The sequence below is a fragment of the Plasmodium sp. gorilla clade G2 genome (assembly GCF_900097015.1).
Source record: "Plasmodium sp. gorilla clade G2 genome assembly, chromosome: 11".
Lineage (NCBI taxonomy): Eukaryota > Apicomplexa > Aconoidasida > Haemosporida > Plasmodiidae > Plasmodium > Plasmodium adleri (nom. inval.).
The window spans coordinates 1,627,501-1,647,038 of NC_041703.1; the positions used below are offsets into that span (position 1 = coordinate 1,627,501).

General features: G+C 16.8%; 8 protein-coding genes across 8 annotated transcripts in view; 4 read left to right on the forward strand and 4 right to left on the reverse strand.

Moving 5' to 3' along the window:
• PADL01_1142400 (conserved Plasmodium protein, unknown function) overlaps positions 1–343 on the reverse strand; it is a gene marked incomplete at both ends in the record, with an annotated part of 1,113 nt that extends 770 nt beyond the window's left edge. The window contains one exon of the mRNA XM_028682905.1: positions 1–343. This exon is cut by the window's left edge and continues 434 nt beyond it. Within this exon, the coding sequence (XP_028539135.1) occupies positions 1–343 (343 nt within the window).
• A 572-nt stretch (positions 344–915) lies between these two features.
• Positions 916–1,469, reverse strand: PADL01_1142500 (60S ribosomal protein L41; the record flags this gene model as incomplete). Its single annotated transcript, XM_028682906.1, has 2 exons — positions 916–981; positions 1,416–1,469. The coding sequence occupies 2 exons, from the start codon at positions 1,467–1,469 to the stop codon at positions 916–918; spliced, it is 120 nt and encodes a 39-aa protein (XP_028539136.1).
• Positions 1,470–3,445: 1,976 nt separating this feature from the next.
• On the forward strand, positions 3,446–7,525 carry PADL01_1142600 (conserved Plasmodium protein, unknown function; the record flags this gene model as incomplete). The annotated part of the gene is made up of 1 exon (XM_028682907.1): positions 3,446–7,525. The coding sequence occupies one exon, from the start codon at positions 3,446–3,448 to the stop codon at positions 7,523–7,525; it is 4,080 nt and encodes a 1,359-aa protein (XP_028539137.1).
• A 1,578-nt stretch (positions 7,526–9,103) lies between these two features.
• Positions 9,104–10,126, forward strand: PADL01_1142700 (ubiquitin activating enzyme (E1) subunit Aos1, putative; the record flags this gene model as incomplete). The annotated part of the gene is made up of 1 exon (XM_028682908.1): positions 9,104–10,126. One exon carries the CDS (start codon positions 9,104–9,106, stop codon positions 10,124–10,126), a length of 1,023 nt encoding a protein of 340 aa, XP_028539138.1.
• A 1,623-nt stretch (positions 10,127–11,749) lies between these two features.
• PADL01_1142800 (conserved Plasmodium protein, unknown function) lies at positions 11,750–12,697 on the forward strand (the record flags this gene model as incomplete). Its single annotated transcript, XM_028682909.1, has 1 exon — positions 11,750–12,697. One exon carries the CDS (start codon positions 11,750–11,752, stop codon positions 12,695–12,697), a length of 948 nt encoding a protein of 315 aa, XP_028539139.1.
• A 418-nt stretch (positions 12,698–13,115) lies between these two features.
• PADL01_1142900 (apicoplast import protein Tic20, putative) lies at positions 13,116–14,602 on the reverse strand (the record flags this gene model as incomplete). The annotated part of the gene is made up of 5 exons (XM_028682910.1): positions 13,116–13,194; positions 13,449–13,615; positions 13,773–13,917; positions 14,091–14,137; positions 14,261–14,602. The coding sequence occupies 5 exons, from the start codon at positions 14,600–14,602 to the stop codon at positions 13,116–13,118; spliced, it is 780 nt and encodes a 259-aa protein (XP_028539140.1).
• An 872-nt stretch (positions 14,603–15,474) lies between these two features.
• Positions 15,475–17,067, forward strand: PADL01_1143000 (conserved Plasmodium protein, unknown function; the record flags this gene model as incomplete). Its single annotated transcript, XM_028682911.1, has 1 exon — positions 15,475–17,067. The coding sequence occupies one exon, from the start codon at positions 15,475–15,477 to the stop codon at positions 17,065–17,067; it is 1,593 nt and encodes a 530-aa protein (XP_028539141.1).
• Positions 17,068–17,795: 728 nt separating this feature from the next.
• Positions 17,796–19,152, reverse strand: PADL01_1143100 (ras-related protein Rab-6, putative; the record flags this gene model as incomplete). Its single annotated transcript, XM_028682912.1, has 4 exons — positions 17,796–18,296; positions 18,521–18,586; positions 18,736–18,776; positions 19,137–19,152. The coding sequence occupies 4 exons, from the start codon at positions 19,150–19,152 to the stop codon at positions 17,796–17,798; spliced, it is 624 nt and encodes a 207-aa protein (XP_028539142.1).
• Between the last annotated feature and the right edge of the window lie 386 nt (positions 19,153–19,538).

Sequence of the window (19,538 nt, forward strand, 5' to 3'; positions counted from 1 at the left end):
TTTCTAATTTAAATTTAGTCTTATTTTCTTTTTTATTTGCAAGATCAAAAACTTCAGCATCATTTATCATTGTCTTGTTAAGGTTGCTTAAGATAGGATCATTTTTTATAATTTCTTGTATATCATTATTTTTTAATTTATTTTTTAATAAACTTTTTTTTTTTATTTCAATTGAATTCTTTTTAAAGCGAAATTTATTTTTATAATACGAATCACTGGATTCAGAAGAGAGCTTTTCAAGTTCTTTCTCTTCTTTTTCATCCTTAAGAGAATCTATTTCATTACATGTTTGTGAACACAAAACAACATCTTCTATATTACTATTAGAATGATCCTCACTCATTTTTATAAGATTATATGAGCACAAGAGAAATAAACAAATGTTTTTTTTTTATACACATTAAAAATATATATATATATTTATATATATAATATATGTGTGTGTTCGTTTCAATGTTTCATATTCTTTTTCTTTTTTTTATTTTCATTTTCACGTTAGAGCTTCTTTTAAAAGTTTATTTTCAAAATAATGTTTATTTATAAAATAAGCATAAATAAAAGGATGAATAAATAAATAAATATATATAAATATAAATATATATATATGTATGTATTTGTATATGTATATGTGTTTAAAAAAAAAAAAAAAAAAAAAAATTAACATATGTATATGTGTGATAAAATAATATACACTTGGGTATAAGTAAATATTGTTTTATCTTAATTTTCTTTCATTTTTTTTTTTTTTTTTTGAAAATAAATACTTTTTTATTTTTATAAGGTACTATATTTATATGTTAATATAAGTGAATGTTTCAAGTAATATATATATATATATATATATTAGTTATTTGAAAAAAAAAAAAAAAAAAAAAAAAAAAAAAAAAGCATATGTATACTTTTTATGTCTTAAATTTATCTTGATCTTTGTCTCATCTTTCTTCTTTTCTTTTGTAAACGTCTGGTTCTCTTTTTCTTCCACTATAAAAAAAAAAAAAAAAAGGATACAATATATATATATATATGTAATGTGTATTTTGTATAGGGCTTAAAAGGATATACAAAATTTGTTCTTATATATGAAGGAATATATAAACACAGCATCATATATATATATATATATATATATACTGTTACACGTTCTTAGATATATGTACTTTTTTTTTTCTTTTTAAAAGCATAAATATAAAATGATAAGAAATATATTCAGTTCTACCACTTCATATGTACTCAAAAAAAAAAAAAAAAAAGAAGAGAAAACATAACATAATATATATACATATATATATATATATATATATATATATATATATATATCCATATATATTTTTATTTATATAATTTTATTTCTCAATGTTCTATATATAAATATTTTTTTTTTATTTTATTTTATTTTATTTTATTTTTGTTCTCACCTTCCAACGCATCTTAGCCCTGGACTTCTTATACCTGCTTGCTCCATGTGCCATTTTTAATATTTATTAATTATATATTACTTTTTGTTTTTGTTTTTTCTTTTTTTTTTTATTTTAAAATTAAGAATATATAAAAATAAAGTTTTCTTTTATATTATCTAAATAAATATATATATAAATAAATATATATATATATATAATATATATATTTATAAGAATTTATTATTTTTTTTTTTAATTTATTTTTTAAATGTAAATATATATTTATACATACATTTGATAAAAATAAAAATAAATAATAAAAAATAAAAAAAAATTGAAAATATAAAAAAAATATACATATATATGATATTATATATAATATATATATTATATATATGTTAAAAGGAAAAAAGAAGATATACCTATATATATATATAATATATATATATATATATAATTAATAATTTCATATACTATATTTATGATTATAAAAAAGAGCAGAGCTTATTATATAAAATAAATATATATATAATAGTATAATATAAATATAATATATATATATATGTAATAATATATTTTTTATATTATATTATAATATATTCCATTGCATACATTATATAATATATATATATATATATAATATTCATTTTATAAAACTAACAAATTATGAATATGAAAAGATAAACTTATTCTTAAATATTTCATGTAAATTTTTTGAAAGATTTTTTTTTTTTTTTATTATAATTTAATATATATTTAATATTAATATGTTATATTTTATTTTATTAGTATTATAAATTTTATAATGTTCTCAATTTATTATATTATTTTATAAAAATATATATCAGGTGACCAAGGGGTTTGATCATATATACAAATAACAATATATATTAACAGAGGCAGAAAAAAATATTTGTAAATATAATAAATATAAAAAAAAAAAAAATTATATATATATATATATATATATATAATTATTTTTAATGATTAAAAAAAATAATATGTGATATATTTGTATTTCTACAATGTTATAATACTGCTTTGAATTATTTAATATAAATTTTATAATATATAAAAAAAAATATATTTTATAAACACCTTTGTTCTCATATATTATTGTATTATATATATATATATATATAAAGTATTTATAAAAAAAAATCTTTTTACTAAATAAATTCCTCATAAGAATAAATTATTTATTATCTATCCTTAATATTATAAATATAAATATATATATATATATATATATGTGTTATCAAAAAAAAAAATATATATAAAAATACACACATATATGTTAATCTCTCCACATTATGTAAATATTTAAGTATGGTTCGTTTAGGTTTTATACATAATAAATATAAACCCTTCTTCTTCTTCTTTTTTTTTTTTTTTTTTTTTTTTTTTTTTTTTTTTGATTCCTTTAATATATATATTTGTTTAATAAAATCATGTGATAAATATTATTTCCTTAATCATCCCTTTTGAGAATAAAAAAAAAAAAAATTGAATGGATACACCATCAAATTAATTTTACATATATATATATTATACTAGACAAAAGTTATATATATATATATATATATATATATATATATTTATATTTTCTTATTACGCAAGAGGTCTCATATAAAAATATCTTAAAAAAAAAATGATAATATATATTTCATGTTCAAGCGTTTTTGTCTTATAAGACTAAAATATATATATATATATATATATATATATATATATCTTGAATTTCTTTTTTTTTTTTTTCTTTATTTAATTATTCTTCTCATATAAAATAATAGGTATAAAAGGAATTATATATATATATATTAATTTATATATACACAACATATTGTCACATATATACATGAGTTCTCTTCATTTCTTTTCTTTTCCTTCTCCATTTAAAAAAAATTTACACACATTTCAAAGTAACATATATTTATCATCGAATTTATATATATATATATATATATATTTTATTTTGTATGCTCTTATATGTAGAATCTACTTTATGTCCTTTTATATATGATGATGATTTTTTTTACTATAACAAAATGGAAGTCATAAAAGATGAGATTAAAAAAAAAAAACTTAAAAAGAAATTAGGAAGACGTTATAGTCATAATGATAATATAGAGCAACTGAAAAATCTTAAAAAGATTCTATTAAACTTAAATGTTCTTATAGATGTGTCCAAAATTATTATTCAAAAGAATGAAAATTTTGACATCGAGTTATTACATAATGTAAATGATAGATTTGTTGAAAAAATATATTTTTTATTAACGGATAAAAAAATGAACACTATACCTGAAGAAGAATTAATTGAATTTATATTTTTATTATTAAAAGAAAGAAATGAATATAATAATTTAGAAAAAAAGAAAAATGTATATAATAATGTCCAAAAGAATATAACGAATTGTCCTATAAAAAATGAAGTAACTACACTTATTCAAAAAATTAATAAATTCTATTATTATTTCAAAGAATTTTTATTAAAAGAAAAATATTATATAAAGGAGCAGAAAAATAGAAATGATCATGACAATAAAGATTATTCTAATAATAATAATAATGATGATGATAATAATAATGATAATGATAATAATAATGATAATGATAATAATAATGATGATGAATCCTTATTTTGTAATAAGCAAATTATAAAAAATAATAAACATACAAATAATTTGGTAGGAAAAGAAAAAAAAAATACAAAAGATGAAGTAGTTACTACAATACATAATATTCTGTCTTGTAAAGATTTATTATCTAATCCTTTTAATAATTATAATAATACTTTAATAAAAAATGATTTTAATAATAAAAATTTATTATATCAGGATGTTCTTATGGATATTATAAGCAGTGACAGTGAAAAAAGTATTACATCTGAAAGGAATATTATATGTGAAAAGAATATTATGTTTGAAAAAAATATTACATGTCATGAAAAATGTACATCTGACCATTTTACATGTGACAAAAATATTAAAATGTCGTCAAGGAATGATTGTCAAAAAACCATTTGTGAAGACACGATCAGTGTTTCTTCAAATGATATAGAAACTTTAATACCTTCAAATCATGAATATATCATGACAAATAAATATAAATATGTTCAGGATAAAATATTATTATCTGAAGAAGAAAGTAAGAAATATTTAAAAGAACATAATGATATGGCAAATGATATAAAAAATAATGATATAGAATATAATACAAACAATGACAGTATCAATAATTATTTATATAATAAATATTATATTAATGAAGACCACAAAATAAATGATAACAACAATAATCTTAATCATAATGAAAATAAAAACATAAAAAATGTTGTTATTGGAAATACACATATGATAAATGGAGATGATACAAATGAAGATATATTATTGAATAATAACAAAATTATTACAAATGAAAATTTATATTTTTTAAGAACAAATGATAATGAAATATTTAAAAAAAAAGATTTAAATAATTATCTAGGAGAAGCATATAATGATTGTATTATAAATGAAGAGGCATACAAAAATATGAAACATGAAAATTGTGATGAAAAAAAAAAAAAAAAAAAAACTTTTCAAAATGCAAATGGTAATTTTAAAGAGCAACATTTATTATTCTGTAATAATTTGCAAGAACAAATGAAATATAGATCTGATAAAAAGTTAAAATATAATGAAAAATTATATAATAATAATAATACAAATGAAGACAAAAATATTGTAAAAACAACAAATGAACAACATGTACATAATAATCTTATACATGATTTAAATAATATACACCTTTCTTTAAATACTAATACTCTTTCAAATAGTTTACCTCAAAATAATTATTACCAAATGAATAATTCTGAAAAGAAAGAAAATAAACCATATCCAAATAATCATAACAATCATATTAAATGTAATATAAATAATATTCATATGAAAGATTACAATAATACTGAATTTAATTTATATAAAAAAAATTGTTCTAATAATAATAATAATAATAATAATGTTAAAAAAAAATATATAGCTAATTTAAATATAATTCATGAGAATAACCTGAACAAGTCAGGTAAAAATATGGATGATTATATAGCTAGCCAAGAAGAGAAAATTTTATTTGAAAATGAGAATAATGGTTCAGAAGAATTATATATAGATGGTTGTACAGAATTATTGGAAGAAAATATAATAAATAACAATTCAAATAATAAGAAAAAGAAGAATGAGTATGATGAAAGCATAATAAATACATGTGTTGATAAGGAAAAAAAAATAAGTTATGATAATATGAATGAAGAAAAAGAGGATGAAAATAATATGGAATTTTTTTTAAAAAGCGAAGAGGAAAGTTTAAAAGATTTTACTATGAAAATATATAATATGAATAAAAATTATGAAAAAGAAGAAGATAAGCCAATTGAGGATTCTAACCTTTTGGGTGTCGATCCATTTTATGAGGATGAAAATAATGATGATGATATAAAACATTTCGATGAAGATATAAAACATTTCGATGAAGATATAAAACATTTTGAGGAAGATTTAACATATGATCAAATAAAAATAAATAATGATAATTATGAAGACATACAAAATATAGACATGGAAGATTATGATAATGCAAGTGTAAGAAACAAAAATGAAGATAGTATCCATATTTATGATGATGAAGAAATATATAAGGAAAAGGAAGAACTTAATGGAAAAGATATATTTTTAAACAAAAGAGAAAATGATGCAATAAACACTTTAGATATAAATTATGAGATGATACAAGGTGATAAGGATGATATGAATGATAATTATAACTTGTATGATAAAAATAAAAAGGAAAATCGAAAAAATATTCTTTGTGAGTTTAAAAAGAAAAATAATACAAAAGGTATTGTTAACAAAATTAATAGGGACATATTACAAAAAATTGATAAAAAGGATAATAATAATGATAATTATATAAAAAATAATAGATATTTAAATAACGCAAATCCAAATAAATTTAATGATAATACAACAAATTATAAGCAGAAAGAAAACAGCTTTAATCAAAGTGATTTTTTACTTTTAAAAAAAAAAGAGCAGGGAAATAGTCGACTGAAGAAGTGGCTATGTAAAATTAATGCTAGAGAAAAAGAAAAAGAAAAAAAAATTCAGAAGAAAAAAAATGAATCATATGAGAAGGAATTACAAAATTGTACATTTCATCCTACATTAAATAATAACAGGATAAAGAGGGAAGGTATCATGAAAGGTATGAATGATAATTATAATTGTGATAATAAATATGTGGGTGATCATAATTATTGTGATAATAAATATGTGGGTGATAATTATAATTGTGATAATAAATATGTGGGGGATAATTATAATTGTGATAATAAATATGTGGGTGATAATTATAATTGTGATAATAATAAAGATTATTATAATTGTGAACAAGAAAAAATATATCATTTCAATAATAATTCAGATTACAAGAATATACAAAAAGATAGCATTCATAATTTTAATATAGATGAGAACCGAAACGATAATATAAATATGAAAAAAAAATTAAATCGCAACAAAATACTTTATTTGAAAGGTATGAAAAGCAAAGAATTATTATTGCAGAAAAAAATAGATTATGAAAAAGAAGAAGAAAAGAAATTTAAAAAAGAATGTATATTTCATCCTTCTATAAAAGATAATGTAAAAATATTCCTTTCTGATTTACCAAATGGATATAACAAAACAGTGGATAGAATAAAAAGAGGTGTAGAAGAAAAAAAAAGAGTAAATGATTTTTTACAATATAGAATCCCATATATTAATAACAATACAAATATTAAAAACGAAAAACAAAATGAAGGAAAAAAATATAATAATAATAATAATAATAAAAATAATAATATAATTCAACCATTTAGTTTTGATAAAGGAGAATATAAAGTAAAAATCAAACCAGTTTTTTTTGAAAGAAAAATAAAAATCTCAGAAAATAAAATAGCTTGTCTAGCTGTTCGTGAGGATGAAGATCCTTTATATATTGTTGATATTTTTTGTAAAATACATGCACTTAAAAATGAAAATAAACAAATATTATATGACTACATCCTTGACGAATTGAAGCAAGAATCCTTCGAAAGGTAATAAAAATGGAAATATATATATATAAGAATATGTATATATTTATATATCTATGTGGGTATTTTTTAAATTTATTCGAAAGGAAATAAAGAAGGAGAAGATAAAAAGTCACCATAATATGTTGACACATATACATTTTTTTTTTATTTTATGTATTTATTTTATTATATATATTTATGTGTGTGTGTGTTTTTTTTTTTTTTTTTTTTTGTAATGAAACTTTTTTATAATACATAAAAAAGGAAGCTTCTTATAAATACAATTCCTATAAAATATGTACATATTAAGATAAATATATATATACATATATAATGTTATATGTCAATGTACCATTTTATTTATTTTCTATTATTACAAATAGAATGATTAAGTTTTATATGGATACATTAAATATTTTAATTTTTCAATTATCTTTTTTTTTTTTTTTTTTTTTTTTTTTTTTTCCCTTCTTTCTTTATTTGTTTTTATATTACTAAAATGGTTTCGTAAAAAAAATACATATTTTTAAAACATTAATATATATATATATATATATATATATATTACATTTTTTTTTATTTTTTGGTTTATTTTTATTTTTTTGAGTTATAAAAAAAGAATGATATACCTTCAAGTATCAATGAATATCTAAACTTAATATATAAATATGAATATAAATAAGGATATCTCATATTGATCATACTAACGGTTTATTAAAAAACTAAGACAAATAAGAATAATATATATATATAATATATTTATTTATATTTATTGTATACTTGTTTGATGCATTTTAAAAGGCGAATATTATAAGTAACATATTTCTTCCCTATTCGTTTAGAACTTTGAATTAGAAATTAAAAAGAAAAGAAATATAAATGTAAATATATTATAAATAAATAAATATATATATAATTGATATTATATTATCGTTTATGTATAGAGAAATATCGTTCTTAAAAAATATACATGATAATAATGGTATGAATAATTTTTAAATACAAGGTATATAAGTTTGAAAGAACTACTCGCTTTTTTTTCATGAAAATTATAATATATATATATTATGTATATATATTTATTATCCTTTTATTTTTTATCTATTAAATAACAATTTAAAGAGAAAAAAAAAAAAAAAAAAAAAAAAAAAAAAAAAAAAAAAAAAGTGAAATGTATGGTCCATGGTATATTAGAATATTTTCTTATATAAAAATATTATTATACAATGGATGATATATATATTTTTTAATTCTATTTTACTGCTTTAAATAAATGATTTATAATATATATATATATATATATATATTTTTAACATTTTAAGTTTTTTTGTATTTTAATGTTTTCTTTTTTTTTTTTTTTTTTTTTTTGTACTTTGTTTATTTTAAGCCTATAACTTATGCCAAGCATATAATAATGATATAGTACAATAAATATATATATATATATATATATATATATATATGTATATATAATTTTATTTTTATTATTTTGTTTTATTATTTTATTTTTTGTGTCGTAAGTTGGTGTGTTAGCTGCATTTATATTTATACACATATTATAAGCGTCGTAGTATAATTTTTTTTTTTTTTTAAGTAGTTAATAATGGAGAAAGAAAAAATATATGATCGTCAGCTAAGATTATGGGGAGTAAAAGCGCAGAACAGGATGATGAAATCTAATGTTTTAGTTGTTGGTTTGAGTGGTATAAATATTGAATTATGTAAGAATTTAATTTTGAATGGCATAAATATTACAATAATTGATAATAATATAGTTGATGAAGAAGATATAGAGAATATATTTTTTCTGAACGAATATGATGATATGAATGAATATATGAGTGTAGCAATATATAAAGAATTAAAAAGTATTAATCAATTAATTAATATAAAAGGATATATTGGACATATAGATTTGGATAAGAATAATATAATAATTGAAAAAGAATTGATATATAAAGATAATGAAATAATTAAGGAAAATAAAAAAGAAGAAGATTGTTCATATAATATATGTGATTATATAACAAATTATACTTGTGTATGTATTTCATGTGAAGATTATCCTTTATATAAATTAACAAAAATTAATGAAATATGTCATGAAAAAAATATAGGATTTTTTGCTAATATGTGTCATGGAAAATATGCTTTTTTATTTTCTGATTTTGGAAATCATATAATTGAAGAATCTTATTATAAAATAAAAAATGATGATAATAAAAAAAAATCTAATGATAATAATATTCAAGTTCAATATTGTACACTATCTCATTTTTTAAAAGTACCCTTCTCTAATTTAGATAAAAAAACAAATGAAATTATTTATTATGTTTTTGCATTAATATTATATGAACAAGATAAAAATATTAATAAACAAAATAAACAAATTGATGAACAAGATTTCTTAAATTTTTATAATAAATTAGCAAACAAAACATATATTCAAAATCCTACTGAATTATGTAAAACTTATAAAATTAACTTCTCTCCATCATGCTCTATTATGGGAGGAGTAACTTCTCAAGAAATTAGAAAATTCATATCAAGACAACATGAGTCCATACCTAATTTTTGCGTTTTTGATATGAACCAAAATATTGTTTGCACATCAATGATTAAATGAAAAAATTATAAAAATTAATAATAAGGAACTAATTTTAAAAAGGATCCCACAATAAATAAATATAAATATATATATATATATATATATATATATATATATATATATATATTTGAAGGATGTACATAACTTTTCTGAACAAAATAAATGGCTAGTTTTATATATAAATTCATATACATTTTTTATAAAAATTACCTGAACTGTTCATAATAAATAAGAAAAAAAAAAAAAAAAAAAATATATATATATATATATATTATTGAATGATTAAACATAATATTGAAGGCTAAAAAAAAAGAATATATAATGATATTAAGACAAAAAAAAAAAAAAAAAAAGGAAACACATATATATATATATATATATATATATATATATAATATTATATCCAAAATTTTGGAATAAAACATATTTTTTAATTCTCATTTCATGTTGATAATATATATATATTTTTTTTTTTTATTTTGAAGTGTGACTATGTACCTATATATATATATATATATATATATATATATATAATATATTATATAAGGCTACATATTACAAATATCTTTATAACTTTAAATAATAGTATCACTAAGTTGTATTCTTTTTTCAACAATTTATTTATTTGTCATCAAACTTTTAAGAATAATTATTAATAATATATATATATTTCAATGTTCTCAGTGGCTTATGTATAATTTATAATAATAGATAAATGTATCTTTATATATTTACGGTATAATATAAAATGTACACTCCTAAAATATATAAAATATATATATAATATATATATATAATGTTATGTGATAATTTAATTCTTTTTACGCCTCATTAATAATGAGAATAAAAGCATGTTTATAATAATAATTATTCTTTTTCATTTTATATTTTTTAATATATATATATATTATATTTTTACCTTTATATATAATAAAATATATACTTATTATATATATATTATATATATATATTATATATATCTTTTTATGAATGTTAAATAAATAATAATAATAAAATAAATAATATATATATAAGTACATTTTTTTAATTTACATATATATTATACATATATGAAGAATTTTATAAATTAACTATTTCAAAAACCTAAGAAAAAAAAATGTATGTTCAATTTTTTTAATAAAATATATATATAATATAAATTTCTGGAAATATAATATTATATATATATCTCATAATCTATAAATTTTTATTAAGATTATCATTTTAATTTTTTTAAGTGAAATGAGAAGCTAAAATGAGCTTTTTGAAATATTATAAATAGAGAGGAAAAAAGAAAATCAAAAAAAAAAAAAAAATATATACATAAATAAATATATATATATATTTATTTATATTTCTTGTGATAGTTATACTATACAATATAGTAACAGTTTGTATATAATATTTATTTTTTTTATTTTCATTTTATTACCTTTTTTTTTCGTATATTATATAATAACCCATTTTTTAATACTATCGAGTTTTCTGTCCATCTCTAATTTTTTTTTTTTTTTTTTGCTTTTTTGTGTTATTAAATATATATATATAATAATATATACATATATTTATATATTTATATATATATATTTTTATTTTATTTTATTTATTTTTTTATTTTTTTTGTGTATATTGTTTTAAAAAATGAATAATTCGAAAGAAAATGATTCAGTATCAAAAATATCATTAAAAAATAAGAATATAAAGTTAATAAAGGTCCCAAAGTTTGTTTCTAATAAATGGTTACAATATAATAATAAAGATATTGTAGGTTTGCTTGGCTGTAATAATAATAATGATAATGATATAACAGAATTATATGTTCAGAAAGATGATAGTGACAATGTTAAGAAATTACGTTGTAATAAAAATAATACTGTAAATACATATATTTTAAAACAAAATGTAATAAAATTAAAAAGTACAAATAAAGGTGTGAATAGTACTACTGGTACAGTAAATAATAAAAATAATGATTATACAAATTCAAATAAAGGAAAGAATAATATGAATAATTTATCGAAAGATAATTCTGATAAGAATAAAGAATTTGATTATGTTGTATGTGCAGATCTTATTAAAACATGTGACTATACTTATTCGTTTTTACCAACATTAGATCAAGATTATTCATCAATATTAAAAGAGAGACATTACAAGACGAATGTTAAGAAACAAAGATTTACTATTATAGAAACTAGAAATGAAGAAAATATGGATGCTACACATACTCTATTTAAATATTATACATCTGAAGATAAATTGAATAATGAAAGTAAAGATAAAAATATGAAAAATAATAAAAGATTATTTACAGATAATGATAACATGAATTCTATATCTCATTCTACTTCTAAACAAAAAGCGAAACAATCCAAAAAAATGCATGTTTTTGATTTGGATAAAGCAAAAATTAGTATGTTTAAAATATTTGAAAGAGAAGGACAAAATGGTGTTCCCTTTTCTATTTTTACCAAAAGTTTTAATATTCCTGCAAATCATATAAAGGGCATATTAGATGAAATAGCAATAAAAGGAAAAAGAGATAGCGATAAAAAAACAGTATATTTCTTAAAAAATTGTATTGGTTAAATAACTTTTCAATATATAAAATATTTTATAAATACATGAATTAAGAATGAATAAAAAAAAAAAAAAAAAAAAAAAAAAGGAATTATATTGAAAAATAAAAAATTTTATATAAATATTTTTCATGTGAAATGATAATAGAAAGGATATTATAGTCATTAAAAATATTATATATATATTTATATATATAAATATTTTATTTTTTTCAATATATAATGGTGATGTTATACATATATATTATATATGTGTGTATATTTTTTTTTTTTTTTTTTTTTTTTTTTTCATAATTAAGTTTATTATTTTGTTTTAATATTTTTTTTTATTATTTATTTTGTATATGAAAAGAATAAACAATAAAAAAATAAAAAAGAAATTAATAAATTATTTGATTTGATATAAACTTCAAAAATTTAGACAACTTTTATAAATCTTCTTTTTGATTTTTTTTTTCTCCTATGTGTAGTTTAATAGCTTCTGACAAAACGGGTATTTCTATGTAGCTAAAATGAAAAAAAAAAAAAAAAAAAAAAAAAAAAAAAAAAAAATATACATATATATATATGTATAATATATACAAAATAGCTATTTACATGAACATGTTCATAAAAAAAAAAAAATAAATAAAGCAATATTCATAATACAAAAACGAATAAATTTAGCTACTAAATGAAATATTATGTATATTGTATATGTTTTATATATTTTATATATATTATATATATTTATTATATATATATTTTTTAATTAAACTTACTATCCAAGTAATGATGAGAAGAAGGGAATGATTAAAGAACCAAAATATATAGCCATAGTAGAATATAAAATGGTTAAGTTAAAAATATCTGTATCATTATAAGAGTAGGGAAATACTCGGAAATAAAATAAGGAGAGTGCATATCCAAACATGGACAATATTAAACTCTAAGAAGATGTTAAAAAAAATATAATATAAAAAATAAAAGCATGATCAACGCATAAAATTAATAATTATATAGATTGTAATAAATTTATTCATGTTTACATATACACATATATTATAATATATATATATATATATATATATATATTTTATTATTACCTGCATATGATGATATCTGATAAAATAGTGGAATTTAAACTTATTTTCTTTAACAAATAAAAAGTATAAACCCATAAATGTAACAAAAGACATAAAGGGGATGGAAGAGTAAATCTGATTTATCCTTTCAATTTGAAATAAATATCTTAAAAAAGAATTAACAATTAAAAAGAAAAAAAGAAAATATAAATATTATACAAACATAAATATATATATATATATATTTACATATTGATTTATTTATATGTATATGTATTTAATTTCATTTTATAAAATCACAAAAAATTTATATAAACATTCAAAATAATATATATTTACTTGTGAGTCCATATTGGAAGTATATTTACCAAGGGCATAACAAAAGACTGTATATGTTATGTATGTAAATAAAAAAATTATTTATATATTGAATATATTAACATATACATATATATATATATATATATATATATATATATATATATGTATATATTTATTTATATATTTACTTGTATGGCATCAATTGTAGGAAGAATGTAACTTATGGATGCTAATAACTTGTCAAATATAGTTACATCAGTTTCTCCATGAAATATATTATTGATTTGATTTTTTAAGGTGGCATATGCTAGTATTTTCCTTTTTCTAAAATTTATGATATTATTTTTTCTTAAAGTATAATATGTTTTTACATGACTACTGATATTTGTTCTGTTTACACTTATAGAATTGTTCGAATGTATTTTATTAACATAATAAAATTTGCCCTTTTGACTTGGATGAAAAGAAAATACATTTTTAATAATTATAAAATATATTAAAATATAATAATATGTAAGAAACCTACACATTTCTTAAATATGTTAAGGAATCAAAAGAAGAAAAATAAAAAGTACATAATTCATGGCTTATTACATTTTTTACATAATTATAAAATTAAACAAATAAATTATTATATATATATATATATATATATATATATATATATATTTTTATATTTATGTGTTGTAAAATAAAATACAAATAAGAATATAAGATATTATAGAATTATATAAATAAAAATAAATATGTATAATACTATTATGTATAAATGTTCAAATATGAAATATTTATTATGTTACATAATATAATAAAAGGATAATTATATTAGAAGATTAAATAAGGTACGATGAGGTTAAAAAATTTTTTTTTTTTTTTTTTTTTTTTTTTTTTTTTTTTTGGAGGAGGCTTGAGGAACTCATATGTACGTATAAACATATATTTGAATAAAAAAAAAAAAAAAAAAAAAAATACATATATATATTAATATATATATTAATATATATATTGTTTGTTTTTTTTAGTAATTTTTTAATTATATAATAATTAAGATTATATTGTTTTAATTAATTTTTTTTATTGCACAATAACATAAAAGATGTGAAATAAAAAATGAGAATTAATAAATACACATATAATTTATTTGTCCAATAATATATATAAATATATATATTTTGTGTAATTCATTTAAATATGAATATATGATAAGATAGAATGGTTGGATATTCTATTAAAATAAAAGTTTACCTTAAATAAGAAAACATTTGTATTTAATATATATATATATATATATTTTTTTTTGTCTTAAAAAATTTTAAATATAATAAATAAACAATTTTATTTGTATAAAATAAATTAATCTCTCTCTCTCTATATATATATATATATATTTTTTTTGTGTAGAATGAAAAATAATGAAGATGAAAATAGTGTAAGGTCATTAGGATGTAGTGCATTAATGGAATTATTAAATAACAATGAGTTGTATGAGAATAATGAAGAGAGTTGTGATGTAAGTAGTAGTAATAAAAATTATGTAAAAGAAATAAATTTATTTGAAATAAATAATAGTCTAGAAAATGATTCTATTGATAAAAAAAAAATATGTTATTCTACAAAACTGTTAAATAAATCATCATATAGTAAATTAAGTGAAAAAAAAATTGATTTAATTAATTATAATTTAAGTTTTAATAATAATATAAAGACTGATTGTTTTAAGAATACTTATTTTGATACAGTTGATAAATATAATCTTTTTTTATCATCGAAAGGGAAATACAAATACAAAAATAATAATAATAATAATAATAATTATAAGGATTATAAATGTTTAATGCCATACAATAATAAGAACGAAATAAAAAGAGATAAAAAAAATAAAAATAATAAAAATAATATAAAAAATAGAAAAAACGTGGATTTAAATTTTTTTTCATCTCAAGAAGATATTAACACATATACATCATTAAGAAAAAAAAAAAAAAGAAACAGCGAAAATGTAAAAAATTTATGTGTACCAAATAAAGATGAAAATATTTCTGATATAGAAGAAAACAAATTAAAAAAAAGAAAAAGAATACAGTGTTATGAGAAAAATATATATGCAAATAATTATATGTTCAATAATACATATGAGAAAAATAATATAAAATTATGTAATTTATCAAATAAAAAAAGAACTAGCCATAATATGTTATGTGATTATATAAAATCACCTGATGGTATAAAAAATTTTGTTAATAAAAATGTGAAAGACAAAATATTTATAAAAAATGAAGAATTTGATAAAAATCAAAATGTGGTTGACATACAAATATGTGACAATGAAAAGATAAATAAAAATAATATAAATAATATAAATATTATGAATAATATTTCAACAAATAAATATAATCATATTATAAATGAAGAGAACAAAAAGAAATTAAAAATATATGATCAGGGGAAAATAATTTGTACCCATTCGATTGATGATAATAAAAAATGGAATGATAATATAAATATGGAAAATATTAAATATATAGAAAATATTAAATATATAGAAATTGATAAATATGATAAATATGATAAATATGATAAAAATGATAAATATGATAAAAATGATAAATATGATAAAAATGTTGAAGATTTTGTGTTCCTTGATTTTATTCCTATGACAGAAGAATATTTAAAAATAAAAGAAACAATAAATAATTTCAAAAATAGAAAATCACAAGATAATAATACATTGTGTAAAAAGGAAGATAATGTATATATATATTCTATTCCTAAGAGTAATTTAAAAATAAATGCAATCAAAAAAGAGTATGAAAAAGATATGGAAAATGATATAGATAATAATAAAAAAACATATAACAATTCTGAACAGTCATATATAAAAAGAACATATAAGGATTTGAAAAAAAACATCTTACGGAAAAACATAAAAATTATTAACTATGATTATGAAAAAAATTTATGTTACATATTGATAAGAAAAAATTCTACTTCGTAAATATAAATAAATATATATATATATACATTATATATATGTACTATTTTTTTTTTTTTTTTTTTTTTTTTTTTTTTTTTTTTTTTTTGTATCAATGTTGTCTACATATAAATACACATAAAAGGACAGTAAATAAAATTTTGTGCTTAAATAATAATTTACACTTTAAAGTTTTAAAACAAAATAATAATTAATATTTAAAAATAGTATCTATCTTATTTTTATAGAATATGTTAAACAAAAACAAAAAAAAAAAAAAAAAATTTTTTTTTAATTTTTACTATTAATTATATACATGTATATAATATATATATATATACATATATATTATGTATTAAAAATTTAATAAAAAATAAAATTCATAGTTCATATATATATATATATATATATATATATAAAGAATTAACAACGATATTAAAAAAAAGAGAAAAAAAAAAAAAAAAAAAAAAAAAAAAAAGTAGAAAAGGAAAATAACATAAAATTAAATTAAATAAAAAAAAAAAAAAGAAAGAAAGAATTGGATTCATACATATAAAATATATATATATATATATATATATTAACATATTATAATATTATAATATTTTAAAAATGTCATGGTGTAATGTTTTCATTAAAACATTAAAGTATATTAACACATATATTTTTTAATATTAACAAATAAAAATTATATTTTAATATATAATATTATTTATTTATTCATTCTTACATAAACATTAGTTTGATATTTATTAACATAAACATTTATTTAAAACATTTTTGTCATTTTTATTTGAATTATTAGTTAATTGTATATCTACAACATTGGCTTCATTATTATTTGTATTATCTAAATTTGGTAATTTGGATGCAATTTTTTTAAACAATACTTTTATATTATGACCAGCTTTAGCACTTGTTTCATGAAACATTGTATTATATTCTTGAGCTTTTTGCATTCCTTCTTCATATGTAACTTTTCTAAGATCACCTAAATCTGTTTTATTTCCTACTAAAGCTATTATAACATCTTTTCCTCTCTCATTCAAAATATCTTGTATCCATTTTGTTGTATTTTCAAATGATTGTCTATTAGTAATATCATATACAACTATTGCTGCTGCTGAATCCCTAATATAACTTGGAATTAAACTTCGAAATCTTTCCTGACCTGCCGTGTCCCATAATTGTAAGCGTACAGGACCTTCATCCAAATATAATGTTTTACTCAAAAAATCTATACCAATAGTGGACTACACAAAAAAAAAAAAAATATATATATATATGAACATGTTCAGGTAACTAGCCATTTATGTGTACATAATTAATAAATATTTTTTAAAAAAAAAAAAAAAAAAAATTAACAATTATATTTTTGTTCATGTAAATTAAAAAAAGCTAGCTGTTATAATATTAATAATGTGTATTATATATATATATATATATACAAACATACATTTTGTTTAATTATTTATACCTGGTAATTATTATCAAAGGTATCATACATAAATCTTGTAATTATAGATGTTTTACCTACAGCTTGCTAAAAAGGAGAATACAACAAAAAAAATAATAATATAATAAAATAATAAAATAAAAAAATAATTTAATTAAAAAGGTATATATTATAATAATTATAATTACACATATGTATATATATTTATTTATTTATTATAATTTTATTTTTTTTACTTCTCCTAAGAAAACAAGTTTGTATTTATTTAATCCCGAATCTAAAGGGAAAAAATGGACAAATAAAATAATGAGATATAATTCATAAAATATAAATATATATATATATATATATATATATGTATGTATATTTTTCATTAATCAATATATATATATATATATATATATATATATATATAATAATACAACAATGTGTTGCTGTTAAAAAAATATATATGTTATGAAATACTTTTTAGACCACATATATTATATATATATGTATATTCTCATTTTTTATTATTCAATATTTTCTCAAAAAATGAACAGCATAATTTCTACAATTATAATTTTTTCTTAATCTTTCATTCTTTATTTTCTTTTTCTTTTTTTTCTTTTTCTTTTTCTTTCCGTTTTGTGCTTACTCTGAAATTCATCCATTATATATTGGGGAAAAAATAAAAATATATTTATAATTAAGAATTAGTCTCTAAATATTTTTTAAAGTTAAAAGAAAATAAAACGAAATACCAATTAAAAATCTATTTTTTCCATAATTATTCCAACTTTTAATTTTAACTTATATTCTGTTATTTTATTTATTTTATTTTATTTATTATTTTTTTTTTTTTTGTTGGTTTTATTTTGTTCTGTTCATATAATATATATATATATTTTTATTTATTTATTATGTTATATATTGTACATGTTTATTGTAACAAGGTTTTCCTTTTTTTTTGAAAATTAACAAAAAAAATAATATTATAAATATATATACAATAATTAAATAAAAATAAATTATAAAAATATATATTAAAATATAAATT